At 42.6% G+C, this 14,803-nt stretch overlaps 1 protein-coding gene across 1 annotated transcript; it reads left to right on the forward strand.

Moving 5' to 3' along the window:
- Positions 1-915: 915 nt before the first annotated feature.
- pxmp4 (peroxisomal membrane protein 4) lies at positions 916-13,589 on the forward strand. Its single transcript, XM_043710793.1, has 4 exons — positions 916-1,073; positions 6,818-6,880; positions 8,885-9,083; positions 10,772-13,589. The coding sequence occupies exons 1-4, from the start codon at positions 949-951 to the stop codon at positions 11,033-11,035; spliced, it is 651 nt and encodes a 216-aa protein (XP_043566728.1). The 5' UTR covers positions 916-948; the 3' UTR covers positions 11,036-13,589.
- Positions 13,590-14,803: the final 1,214 nt, after the last annotated feature.

Consider the following 14,803-nt stretch of genomic DNA (forward strand, 5'->3'; position numbering starts at 1 on the left):
CACCCTGTTTCTGTGCTTTCTTAAAACATGCAGCATCTGAAACATTTTTCAGTCTGATACAACCCCTATAATGTGGAAGCAGGCTATTCATCCCATTGAGTCCACACCAACCCTCCAAAGAGCATCCCACCCAGACCCACTCCCCTATAACGCTGCATTTCCTATAGATTTCCTAGCCAGGACCGACAGGCAATTTAACATGGTCAAACCACCTGACCTGCACATTTTGGACTGGGGGAGGAAACCCATGCACACAGAGATCCATGGTCTTTGAACGTTACAGCACTCCAGACAAACAGTTGCCCGAGAGTGGAATTGAACCTGGGTCTCTGGCACTGTGAGGCAGTTGTACTAACCACTGAGCCAGCATGCTGCCTACAGTGAGTGGTAGTGATCTTTAGTACTTGCTGCCTATGAAGCACAGATAGGTCACCAATTTCAATGAGCAAGTTGAGGAGTTTGCAGGGCCACACAGATAGAGTGGGGAAATGGAACTGAATGGATAGTTCTGCAAAAAGCCAGAAGGCATTTGGTGAATTGAATGGCCTCTTTGTGTAGGATACAGCGGATAAGACGTAAAAGGGATTGTCCGCCTTATATTCCTGGAGCTGTCATCGAATGGTCTCCTAGCTATAATTATCCCAAACCTCTGTAATATGTGCCTATGGCACACAGCCATCCAAGTTTCTGAAATGTTTTATTCACAACTAATGATCAAAGATACTGAAAGCAAAAACTAAACACGTAGAAATAAAAAAAACCTGTCATTTTTTCACCTTAATTTTGTTTTTTTTTTGCAGCAATATCCTGAAAATGTGTGTTGTGTTGTTGTAAGTTCAGTAAAACTGCAGGGATGAGGGCGGAACCTTTGTGCGGTGCCGCTGAGTTCCACTCGGAAAGGTTCAGCGGACGGACCGGGGTCCGTCTCCGTTGGCGGTCCGCCGAGGAATGGGGAGGGAGCAATGGTGGCGGCGGCTCTTGCTGTCGGTGCTGCGGGCAGTGAACCGGCTGCTGCGGCAGCGGCGGCTCCATGGGGCCCTGGCGGCCGTCAAGGGATTCCGCAATGGGGTCGTGTGAGTGCACCAAGTCGGGGCCGGACTTGCATTTACATAGCGCCCCTCGCTTTATAACCTCCCCCATTGGGCCAGACCTCCCCAAACCCTTTTATATATATAAAAAAACTTTTGGTGCCCCACTGCGACCCCACCCCCATTTGGAGGATTGAAAATAGTCACGACTCCCTGGCTGAGATCTGTCAAAGTGTGGGTGGGGGTGGGGAAGGGAGTACAGCTGGAGAGAGGGTGGGGATCCTCTATCACTGAGGTCCAGTGCCTTGGTGCAGGATGTGGTGGTTAGAACTCAGTCAGAGCTCATGTAGTGGCCCTCACTGCCTTGTAGATCTCACGACTCCAAAATATTAGCTCATGACACCCACCCACACCCTTCTTTGTGAGGTCAGACCTCAGCATTGGCAATATTTGACTGAAGGGAAGGTGGAGGGGGTTTGAAATTCAAAGCCCGGTTCATTTGTGGCAGAAACCTTCAACTTGTTTAAAAACACAAGGGGAGAGGGACTAACAGGAGGTCATTGGAACTAACGACATTTGGGGGAAGGCTTGGATTAGCTCACAGGTCGGCGCAACATCAAGGGCCGAAGGGCATGTTCTGCGCTGTATTGTTCTATGTTCAACGCATAAAAGTGGATAAATCCCCAGGACCTGATCAGGTGTATCCTAGAACTCTGTGAAGCTAGAGAAGTGATTGCTGGGTCCCTTGCTGAGATTTTTGTTTCATCAATAGTGACAGGTGAGGTGCCGGAAGACTGGAGGTTGGCTAATGTTGTGCCACTATTTAAGAAGGGGGGCATGGACAGCCAGGGAGCTATAGACCATTGAGCCTGACATCGGTGGTCGGCAAGTTGTTTGGGGAATCCTGAGGGATAGGATGTACATGTATTTGGAAAGGCCAGGACTGATTAGGGATAGTCAACATGGTTTTGTGCGTGGGAAATCATGTCTCACAAACTTGATTGAATTTTTTGAAGAAGTAACAAAGAGGATTGATGAGGGCAGAGCGGTAAATGTGATCAATATGGACTTCAGTAAGGTGTTCAACAAGGTTCCCCATGGGAGACTGATTAGCAAGGTTTGTTCTCATGGAAAACAGGGAGAACTAGCCATTTGGATACAGAACTGCCTCAAAGATAGAAGACGGAGGATGGTAATGGAGGGTTGCTCTTCAGACTGGAGGCCTGTGACCTTTGGTGTGGCACAAGAATTGGTGCTGGGTCCACTACTTTTTGTCATTTATATAAATGATTTAGATATGAACATAAGTATAATTTAGTAAGTTTGCAGCTGACACCAAAATTGGAGGTGTGCTGGACAGTGAAAGTTACCTCAGATTACAACAGGATCTGGACCAGATGGGCCAATGGGCTGAGAAGTGGCAGATGGAGTTTAATTCTAATAAATGCGAGGTGCTGCATTTTGGGAAAGCAAATCTTAGCAGGACTTATACACTTAATGGTGAGGTCCTAGAGAATGTTGCTGAACAAAGAGACCTTTGAGTGCAGGATCATAGTTCCTTGAAAGTAGAGTCGCAGGTAGATAGGATAGTGAAGAAGGTGTTTGGTATGCTTTCCTTTATTGTTCAGAGCACTGAGTATGGGGGTTGGGAGGTCATGTTGCGACCATATGGGACATTTAGTTAGACCGCTTTTGGAATATTGCGTGCAATTCTAGTCTCCTTCCTATTGGAAAGATGAGATTACTTGTTAGATTAGATTACTTACAGTGTGGAAACAGGCCCTTCGGCCCAACAAGTCCACACCGACCCGCCGAAGCGTAACCCACCCAGACCCATTTCCCTACATTTACCCCTTCACCTAACACTACGGCAATTTAGCATGGCCAATTCGCCTAACCTGCACATTTTTTTTTGGACTGTGGGAGGAAACCAGAGCACCCGGAGGAAACTCACGCAGACACGGGGAGAATGTGCAAACTCCACACAGTCAGTCGCCTGAGGCGGGAATTGAACCCGGGTCTCTAGCGCTGTGAGGCAACAGTGCTAACCACCGTGCCGCCCTTTCATGTCGTGAAACATGAAAGGGTTCAGAAAGGGTTTACAAGAATGTTGCCCTGTGTTAGAGGATTTAAGCTATAGGGAGAGGCTGAAAAGGCTGGGGCTGTTTTCCCTGGAGGTTGGAGGCTGAGGGGTGACCTTATAGAGATTATAAAATCATGAGGGGCATTGGTAGGATAAATAGACAAGGCCTTTTCCCTGGAGTGGGGGAGTCTAGAACTAGAGGGCATAGGTTTAGGATGAGAGGGGAAAGATATAAAAGGGACCTAAGGGGCAACTTTTTCACACCAAGGGTGGTACATGTATGGAATAAGCTGCCAGAGGAAGTGGTGGAGGCTGGTACAATTGCAGCATTTAAGAGACATCTGATGGGTATATAAATAAGGGTTTAGAGGGATATGGGCCAAGTGCTGGCAAATGGGGCTAGACTGGGTTGGAATATCTGGTCGGCGGGGACGAGTTGGACCGCGCTGTACATCTCTATGACTCTAGGCTGTAACTTTCAAAGGCTATGGACCAAGTTCTGGAAGATGGGATTAGAACGGGCAGTGTTTTATGTGGGCTAAGTGGTCTCATCCTGTGCTATATCTTTTGTGTGCTGCTGAAGTGTCACTGTGTTCCAGAAACGAACCTTTTCTATTTTGATCGGACACAGTCTCATGTCAACTTGGAGTCACTATTGTATCATAGGAAATGTGGCAGCTAATTTGCATCCAGTAACGTCCTACAAACAGCAATGTGATAACAACCAGGTTAGCTATTTTTGTGACATGGTTGAAAGGTCAATATTGGCCAATATACCAGGGAAAACCACCCTACTGTCCAAAATGCCAGAGTTCTTGAACAGTCACCCAATAGGGCAGATGGGACCTCAGTTTAGCATTTATTCTTAAAGGTGGCATTTCCATCAGTGGAGTGAGTGGTCCCTCAGTATTGTCTTGGAGAATCATCCTGATTTTGGTGCTGTAGTCCTGGTAAGGGACTTTAGCCTATATTCCAGAGATTGGTGTGCTACCGACTATGCCAAGGCTGGCTCATTTGATCACAATGCACACTGAAACATTGTTAGTATGGATAATCATATGTGGATCGTTCTTGAGAGGAAAAGTAAATGAGGAAGGGGTTTTAAAGATTGGCACTCCCAGAGAATGTTTGATATGGAGGGGCACATATCACAGGTTTCCTCAAGTAGCTCATTCCCCTACCAGCTTAACATTGTCTGGCTATCAAATATCGTTTGACTTGGTGGAGAAATATATTGCAAGTGAGGGACCAGGCTACATATTTGTTCGTAAATCAAGTTTAAATTGTTTTTGTTAAACTTAGCATTGCTTTGGAAGAATTATTTCTGATAAATTGGTTTGAGTTCTGCTTTCTTCATTGGTATTTTGGTTGCCACAGGAATAGTTGTTAGGTTAACAGACTGAATTTATTTATTGAAAACTAAGACTTAAAGAATATGGTGCGGCAAAGTTCTGTAAAGCTGTTGAAGAATGTGCACTCCTTTGAGGGAAATTTCACCAGCTGCAATCTTGCCTGATTGGATTTGGGATGTTGTGGGTGACCTTTAATTCAGCTACTTTTTAAGAAATGTCATAGACAATCAAATGCTGAAAGAAATATTTCAACTTTATTGATGTAACAATGAAAATAAGCCCCCTCAAGTAACCAAATTAAGCCTCGCAACCCAACTTAGCTGTTACCTGATTAATGGTGGAATTCATTCCTCCACATTTAGCTCTGACTAATGCACCTAACCTGCACATCTTTGGACTGTGGGAGGAAACTGGAGTACCCAGAGGGAACCTATGCAGACATGGGGAGAATGTGCAAACGCCACATAGACAGTCACCTGAGGCTGGAACTGAACCTGGGTCCTTAGCGCTGTGAGGCAGCAGTGCTAACTACTGTGTCACCATTGCAAACGTGAAACATTTACTCTGTTTCTCTCTCTAGAGATGCTACTATACCTATTGAGTTTCTCCAGTATTCTCTGTGTTTGCGCTAAATTAATCAGTTCAGTTTAGCCAGTTTCGGCTCAAGTTGGAAATGCTTGAGAGACGTGAATAGAGAGTTTGGGTAGACACTGTGTTGTGAGTGCTGCATCTTTTTAACAAGATGGTAAGCTGCAACAACTCTTACCTACTCATGCGGGCTTAAAAGTTTGCCTTGGTAGCACTTGAACAAAAGCAAGGGAGTGCTACCTGCTGTCCTCTTCCAATATTTATCCCTAAACCATCATCACAAAAAGTGGATGACTGATGATCACGTTACTGGTGACTTGTTTATGGAATGAACTGAGAGAGAAAGTTGTAGATGTTGTATAGTTACAACATTTAATAGACATTTTGACAAGTGCATGAATAAGGAAGGTTCAGAAGGATATGGGCCAAGTGCAGGCAATTGGGACTTGGTTAGTTTGGGAAACTTGATTGACATGGATGAGTTGGATTGAAAGGTCTGTTTCCGTGCTGTATGACACTATGATTACAGTTTGTAAGAATTTACTTCTGCTTATCCCACCTTACAACCATGACTACATTTTAAAGTACTGTATCAGCTATGCAATTTTCTCGAGTCATTGAAGGACCTATGTAAATCTAAGTTTCTTTTTCAATGGACAACCTGTAACCCTAAACTCTGAAGCTACTGACAGGTAGCTCAAAATGTGCTCTTCACACACAACTCAAGTTCCAAAGGGTGGTAGAACCTGTAACATCATTGTGTAGCTTCACTGAATGCAATAAAACAAGTTTGTGTTGTTCATTATATGTTATTAAGGAGCATAACTGAAACCTGGATGTGCAGGAATTATATCTTCTCACCTTCTCAAGGACAATTAGGGACGGGCAATAAATGCTGGCTAGCCAGTGACACCCATATCCCACAAGTGAATTTAAAAATCCATAACAAGATGGATCTAGAAACTAAGTATTTTAGTTAAAAAAAAATTGAGCTCACATACAGGCTGCACAATTTTTATTTCCTAATCAGTGCTTGTCTTTGCCCATACCTTCCTTCCCATGTCAATACCTCTCCTTTATACTCTCTTAGTTGGATGTCAGTATTGCTGACCAATATCTAAATGTAGAATTGGGCACAGCCAGAATGTTTGGTGAGCATGTACAAGCCCTAAGCTTCAATAAAAAATAATGTTTAGATCTGAAATTTATTTGTAACTTGCTAGAAGTCAGTCACAATGTTTGTATACATGAAAGAGACCCCCATTTTGTTCTTCAGGGGAATCACAGTTTTCTCAAAAGTAAGAACATAACAATTCTGCTTGGTCTGTGAGACCCCACTTCCATTTTGGGATCGGCTTTCATCTTTTCTTTTTTTTCCTGAGCTGATAGGTTCTGGGTTGGCCTCCTTATCTACCCATTCCTTCCTCTTAATGTTGATCTTTGGCACAGGACAGAAGATCTAGGTTGTCCTGAGATTAGAAACTGGCGTCAGTCATGGGATTGCTGAGTTTGGCAGGGAAGAGGTAGTTCCACTATTGTCAATGTAGTCAGCAATACCCATGTGAAGAGGGTAGAGGTCTCGCCAACATCTGTAGTAGGCAATTGGAGGGAGCTGGATGAGAATTGAGCCTGGACAATGAGTACCTTTTATAAGCGCATTCTTGGGGAAATGGGCTATTAGCATCTTCATGGTAAAGACTTTAGAGTGGCTTTCAGATCCTGTGTGCACATCATGACTTACATGTCTTTTTGTTTCATATAATCAGGTATGGAGCCAAAATTCGAGCCCCGCATGCACTTGTGATGACATTCCTGTTCAAGAGTGGAAGGTACGGGCTGCGTGCATGCTGCTATACATCGTCATTGTTGCTGTTTTGACCATTTCCGTTTGGAGAATTAAAACAGCGAGTAATTTGAAGGGATTTAGACTTTCTTAATAAGAAAATGACGTTTGTTTTCACTGTCAACCATTGACTCAGTAGCACTCTCTGAGTCAAAAGATTCCAGGTTCAAGTCCTATTGCAGTACTTGGAAACAGAAAACAAGGCTAGCAATCCCCAATCACTACTGAAGGAGTGTTAAATCTGCCAGTCTTTCAGGTGAAATATTGAACTGAGGTCTCATATACTCTCCTGTGGATATGAAAGGCAGGTTTCTCACATAGTTCTGTTAGTGAGGGTGTTCAATTTGACCAGTGAAAATGAAGGAATGGTGATATAGTTCCAAGTCAGGTTGGTGTGTGGCCAAATGGATTTGTGACAGCAGAGGTAAAAGGCTTGTTCTCTTTGTCAGCCTCTTGAGAAACCTCAGTCTGTGATAAAGCAAATTGGAAAAAATAAATCCATTCACTGAGAACTGAAGTACACCTTCAAATTTTACCACTGCTGAGGAGACAAAGATGTCCATCACAGGTTTGGAAGGCGCCTAGTGGGGTTAATGCAGTGCTGATGGTACACACTGCTGCAACTGTGCGTCAGTGGTACAGGGAGTGAGCATTGAAGGTGTTAGGTGCCAGTCAACCAGGCCATTTCAGCCTGGACGGTATCGAAATTCTTGTGTGTTGTTGGAACCACATTCGTTCGGACAAGTATTCCGTCACACTCCTGATTGATGGCAGAATAATTTTGGGGAGGCAGAAAATGAGTTATTTGCTGCAAAATATCAGCCTCTGACCTGCTTCTGTAGCTACCATATTTACCCTGTATGACTTGTGAAGTTCAGTTTCTGGTTAATTGTAACCCAATGGTAATGTTGATAGCGGGGGGTAGTTTAGTGATAGTAATGCCTTGAATGTCTAGGGCAAATGATTAGATTCTTTCTTGTTAAAGATAGTCATCGCCCAGCACTTGTGTGCTGCGAAGGTTACTTTCAGAACTAGTTTTATTAATGTAACCCTGGCTGAGCCTCAATGTTGATCTTAAATGTTGAAGTTTCTTTGTGCATCAGTCTTGAGCAGACACTGGCTGCACTCTGCACATTACTGACTACTGCTCTCTTTTTCTGTCAGAGTAACTAATAGAATCCCTACAGTGTGGAAACTGGCCCTTCAGCCCAACAAGTCCACACCAACCCTCCGAAGCGTATCCCACCCAGACCCATTTCCCCTATTTACCCCGACTAATGCATCTAACCTACACATCCCTGAACACGATGGGCAATTTAGCACGGTCAATCCACCTCACCTGCACATCTTTTGGATTGTGGGAGGAAACCGGTGTACCTGGAGGTAGAATGCACACACAGACAGTTGCCCAAGGCTAGTATCAAATCCAGGTCCCTGGTGCAGTGAGGCAGCAGTGCTAACCACTGAGCCACCGTGCTGCCCCAAAGGAGGTTCTCCTTAAGCTGATCAGAAGGCAGCTCGTTCCTGTATGTTACCATACAAAATAATTTTAAGGTCCCACGTGCTTGGGCAAAACAGGCTGCAAGAAACAAAAAAACATATCAAATGGAATGTTGCTAGTGACCAGTTGTTCGGTTTGTTTTTTTAAAGACAAGTTGTCATGAGATTCTTTGACATACTGATGGACTGTGTGGCATTTATAGATTGCAGTCGTGTGTTTGTATGCATAAGCCCCGTGGGATGGCTATATTTGCTGTCCTCTTTTGAGCTGTAGGACCAATTCTGAATCCATACTCAGGGCAGGAATTGGGCCAGACCATATGTAAACCCCTGAAGAGTAGATTAGATATGGAATTGTCACCATCCTTTCAAAATGCCAGTATCAGATTAGGTTCAGATGCAGGAAACTTGGCCAGCTGACTGTTTGGTGGGGCTGAATAAGGAGAGGAAATGTTAGGATTATTTCTAATGATTGTTTTGATGTGATCAGTCTATTAGGCAAACTGAAGGCCATCGGACAAGCCACGTACACTCATTCCCGAAACCTGGCCATATTTGTCTTCCTCTATAAGGGGCTGCTAGCAGCACAGCAGTGGCTGCAGGGTGAGAAGGTGCAGTTCCACTCGTTCTTGGCAGCTTGTATCGGGGGCTGGTTTGTGTTTGGAGACAACAACCACATCAACAGCCAGGTAAAAGGGAAAAGAGATCGTTGCTTTTATGTTTCTTTTCTGTGTCTGTAGAAATGAGGAGGGTAGGGTCTTTGCTGGAAAGTTTTACTTTGGAACTGGAAGCTGTAAGAATATAGGAACAGGAGTAGGAACAGCCATTTCAACTCTTTTGAGTCTACTGTGCCATGTAGTACAATCATCGCTGATTGAACACTTCAAAGCTTCTTATCCACATTGACCCCTTAAGCCTTTAAGTTATTGATGATCAAAAATGTACCAATTTCTACTCTTTAAATTTACACAAACTGAGCTTCCACAGCCCTCTGGAGTAGAACATTCCAAAGATTCACTACTATCTGAGTTTTTAAAAAATCTATCTCATCTCAGTCCTGATTTTCAAATTGTGCCTCCTGATTCTAGACTTCCCAGGTGGGAGAAACATCGAACCTGTGTCTGTCCTGTGTAACCTTTTCAGTATTTTATAAAATCCAATGTAATCATTCCTCATTCTTTGAAGCTAAGAATACAGGCCCAGTTTCCAAATCTGTCTTCACGGGCAAGTCCCATCATCCTTTAAAATCCTTTGGTGAACTCTTACTGCCATAGAGGGAGTGCAGGGATGTATTTTCTGGGACAAGAAAACCAAAGCTGCATACACTGTTTCTGGTGCAGTCTAACCAAGCTCTGACACAACTGAAGAAAAATTTCAGTACTTCTTTACTCAAATCCTGTTGTGATAAAGGCTAACATTCCGTAGATATCCTAATAGCTTGCTGCACCTGTATGTTTGCCTTCAGTGACTAATTGATAAGGACAATCTTTCAACATCTACACTTTCTAACCTCTCACCATTTAAGAAGTATTCTGCACATCTCCTCTTACCAAAATGGATAACTTTCATGTTTTTCCACATTATATTCTACCTACCAGGCGCTTGCCCACTCACCTACGTTTGTCCAAATTGTTCTGAAACTGTTTTACATTTTCCTCACGATTCACATTCCTGTGCAGCTTTGTACCATCTGCAAATTTAAAATATTACACTTAGTCCCATGTCCAAATCATTAATATGGATTGTGAACAGCTGGGAGACATGCTCTGATCTGTGCAGTACTCCTTTATTCACAGCCTGTCATTGTGAGTTATTCCTCCTGCCTGTAAACCAACCCTGAATCCAAAACACTCTTGTATCTTATTTACTTGCTTTTCATTCCCTTTTTCCTAAAGGTAGCATTTTCTGCTACCTTATTCTGCCAACTGTGGCACCTCATCCAATTCTTCAGTTATGTCATAATATTTAACCATACAGGGTCGTTCTTTATGAAATGTATAAAATGTTTGTATATGTAAAATTAATACTGCAGCCCTTGGATACAGTGCCTGAAGATTCATGAGGACCTGAGAGTTGGATGCTAAGTTGTAGACAGCCTTTGATTGTTTTGTTTTCATCTATCAGTGGGGAAATTGTTGGTGTTGTGCTGGGTCTAGGTGCTTTTTGATATTGAAATTTTAAAACCCCCGTTAAATGTTCTGCCCAGCTGCTGTGATGTCAGCAGCATTTATGTGTTCCTCTCAAAATTAACTTCCTTCACCTCCAAAATGTGGCTAAATTCAAGTACCCACCTCAATCTGTTGTAAACTACTTGACTTTTTGATAGCCGTAACCATTTAACTCTCTCTCTGTCTCTGTAACTTCTGTTTCTCCACAGATAAACATGTATCTGTTGTCACGAGTCCTCTTCGCTCTTTCACGACTGGCTGTCGAAAAAGGTTACATCCCTGAGACAAAGCAAGACCCTTTCCCGCTGTTTGCCATGTTGGTGTGGGGTGTTGTCCTGTGGCTGTTCGAGTACCATCCACACACACTGCAACCATCACTCCAGTCCTCCATGACCTACCTCTATGAAGACAGCAATATCTGGCATGATATATCAGACTTTCTAGTTTATAACAAAAGGAGCACTGATAAATAAGTGGACGTCTGCTTGGAGGAAAGCAACTTTTTAGCAGGATGACATTTCAATTAATTTTCTTCTCTGTCCTGAAGATTTAACAACCAGTTTGACCATCGGCTCATCGGAGCCTCTGACAGTTGGATATATGTGTGTAATGTTGGAAGCATCCAGTCTGTACGTAAAAACCATTTGTTCCTCAAAACGTGAACTAAGCACAATGAACTTCCTTATCCTTAATTTAATATGGCTCTGCTGGAGGATTCCAGCTAGCCTGGTAACCACTGCTGCTGTGTTTGAGCAAGAGCTATGGCTGAGGTTTATTTCTGCCATCTCGACTCTCCTTAACACTGCTTTACGAATCAGTCATCACCAACTGTGATCACTAGATCAGACGGGCTTACTTTTATGTTTGCTTATCTCCAAATCCATCTTGGAACACCTGGGCCTATGAGAGGCTGACAAGTTGATGGGGTGGGAAGAGTGAAGAAGAATCTCATTGGGCTCACAAACCCGCTGCTGTTTAAAAAAACGGAACCATTTGTCATTTGGAAGAGAGAAAATGGCCCCCTTCACTGAAGGGATAGAAAGAACAAATTGATTACCAATTAGTGCGTTAATCCTTGTAATCGATTCAGGGCTTTTGTCGAAATGCCGCATAATTCCTGCTCTCTTATATTCTTGCCATTTAAATACACTGCCAGCATTCCATATGCCTTTTTCACTGAAGTAGATAAAGTTTTAATGTCCATTGCAAACTTCAGTTTATTCGTAACTCTGCAAACTGTGCCCTAACTTGCGCCAAGTCTTGTTCCCCTATTACCTCTGCTGCTCGTTGACCTGCATTGGCTCAGTCTTGATTTAAAATTCTCATCCTAGTTTTCCAATCCTTCCAAAGCCTTGTCCCTCCTTTTTTCCATAATCTTGTCCAGCTCAAAGCCCTCCAAAATATCTGCGCTCATCTAATTCTCCCCTCCTAAGCATCCTCAATTTTAATCACTATGTCATTGGTGGTTGAGCTTCGCTTTCCTGGTCCCAAGCTCTGCATTGTGCTCCCTATACCTCTCCACCTCAGTTGCTTCTTTTAGGATAGTTCCATAAGATTCTACTTCTTTGATCAAGGTTTGGATCATTTGATGTAATCTCTCCTTATGTGGCTTAGCATCATGTTTTTTGTAATGCTTCTGTGAAGTGCTTAGGGACGTTTTAAAGGTTAAAGGTCTTTAATTAATACTTAAAGTATCATATATGCTTATGTCAAAATCAATTTTCTAACTTTACCATATATACGTGAGCCTTAGTCAATCTCATTTAATAATTAATGTCTGACTTTTAGCCAAAAAATTGAAAATCTGACTAATTGCAACCTGCCTACCATTGAAGTCAAACTATCCCTGAAGTGAACCTAATAGATAGAGTCATTGAACAGCACGCCATGGGTGTTCAGCCTCTTGTACCTGCATACATCAACCATGTACTATCAAGGCGAACCCTTCACTGGTGCACACTGCGTCCAGCCCTCTAACATGGCGAAGTTGCATAGAGAAGGAACAACAGAAGATATTAAGGACAGCAGGTAGGCAGGCAGATTTAAAAAAATACACCTTCTGCGGAACTGAAAGTTAAGAACCTGAAATAGAGTCTAAGAATTGGCAGTAGATTTTTCCAGGGTGAAATTAGAAAACATATCGAGGCATACGGTGGCGATAGAAGTATAAAAATTCTTTTTACAAATGGCAATTGATGCTAAATTAATTGTTTATCTGAGTTGAGATTGACAGATATGGGACAAAGAGCTGAGCAGTAGATCAGTCACGATCTAAGGGGAGAATACGATTGAGGGACGAATTGGCCTATTCCGGTTCCTACAAATTTGTATATCACTCCTCTTTATTAATCAGCCCGCGTTTTATGATAAGTTGAAAATGACATGTTAAGTTTTTTTCTGTGCTGGTTTGTGGAAATGAAGACAGGTAGCAAATCTCTAACCTATTAGCTGAAACAGTTAGTCTAGTCATAGAAACAACTTGTCAGTCTCTCCCCACACCCCCCAAAAAAAGTCTTAAACTATTGGTTTTCTTTAGGTCTGATGCCTTTCGCAGTCCCAGCGCTCCCAGTTAGCTCTCAGCCTCAATCATACCACTTTGTTTCTAATTTCCTACTTCCTGATGTTTCAGAGCCTGGGTTCAACCACTTTGTAAGCCAACAAGTTTATTAAAAAAGAGACTAAAAGGTAAAGCTGTGTAAATCAAAGCATTAAAATTCTGTAACATATATACAAATGTTAGGAAAATGTCAGTTCCAATTACCCCTGCTGGACCCGTGATTGAAACCACAGGTCAACCCTTTGGTTTAGCTCTTGTCTTTGTCTTTTAATTTTAAATATTAAAATGGAGTTCTTTCAAGATAATTATTGTAATATAAATTACATATATAGGTCACCAAGTGCTGGCTTATACACTGCTCCTGTTATAATGATTGAAACCACCCTTTTGTGTTTTTCTGTTAGTTTTCTTCCTGTAATACTATAATTTCTCCTATTTAATATTTAATACAGATTGTTATTGCAATGAAATTGGTTTTGGAATTTTACTTGTGTTTGTGACTAGCTAACTAACTGACTGGGATGGTTTTTGGCAGAAAAGATAGATGTTCAATTTCTGGGCTCTGACTTTGAGATTGGTAGCCCTGCTTTTGGTAAAGGGTGGGGATGGGTAAAAGGGAACAAAGCAGACGTCATTTCCAAAACAAATGATAATCTTCAATGACCCACCTCTTCTGAGTTTGCTCATCTCAGTCACAAAGTGATCAAAGTGATGCAGTTGACATTGACTTGTCCAAGAATGACCAACCCTTCAAGAAATGAAGATGCATCTCTAGGATGCAAAAGACAAACCGTAGAGAACATTATAACAAAAACAATCACATTTTTGCTTCATTCACTTCAAACACTTTTGCTATTAAAATATTGGAAATGGAAGAATAGGCTGTCAGACACAGTTGTCCAATTGGATTATAATGAGTCTGTTCACTTTCCAATGCTTTGGAAGATGGTGCACTGTTAGGGTGTACATATTCAGTGGAGAAAGTGAGGGCTGCAGATGCTGGAGATCAGAGCTGAAAATGTGTTGCTGGAAAAGCGCAGCAGGTCAGGCAGCATCCAAGGAACAGGAGAATCAACGTTTCGGGCATAAGCCCTTCTTCTACATATTCAGTGACATTGACTGAAGGTGCGAGGTGCAATAGTTGAAAGCATGAGGTAATATGCTGCAACCTCCAGATTGAATCTGATCAGAGGTGTGTTGACCAGAGTTTCATCTTCTGATCATTGCTCTGTGATGTTCAGTTTGGGCCGGGTTAAGCTCAGTTGTAATGCAATCAGCAGCTTAATATCCTCCCTCTCATAAGGGCTGAAGTTCACATGTAAAGTAACCATTTGGAGGTGTCAGTGCAGACTGCCTTCTCCACAGCTCCATGGCAATCTGAAGCTGTAAACAGGAGGGTAGTATCTATGAGAAGATGAGTGTGATACCGATCCAGAGGCCCAGCTGGGCACATGAATTCCAATCACATCACTGCAATAATAAATCTGGAATTGAAAGCAAGTCATACATGTCTGTTCCTAACATCAATTGCTATTTGATTCAGTAATATTTTTCAGGAAAGGAAATCTGCCATCTTTACCTGACTTGGTCATTGTGATTCCAGACCATGTTGTGACTCTTAGCTGCACTCTGAAAGGTCCAGCAAGTCCCTCATTAGAGGTGGAGACCATTTGATTCCTTATGT

Source organism: Chiloscyllium plagiosum, chromosome 20 (assembly GCF_004010195.1).
Source record: "Chiloscyllium plagiosum isolate BGI_BamShark_2017 chromosome 20, ASM401019v2, whole genome shotgun sequence".
Taxonomy (NCBI): domain Eukaryota; kingdom Metazoa; phylum Chordata; class Chondrichthyes; order Orectolobiformes; family Hemiscylliidae; genus Chiloscyllium; species Chiloscyllium plagiosum.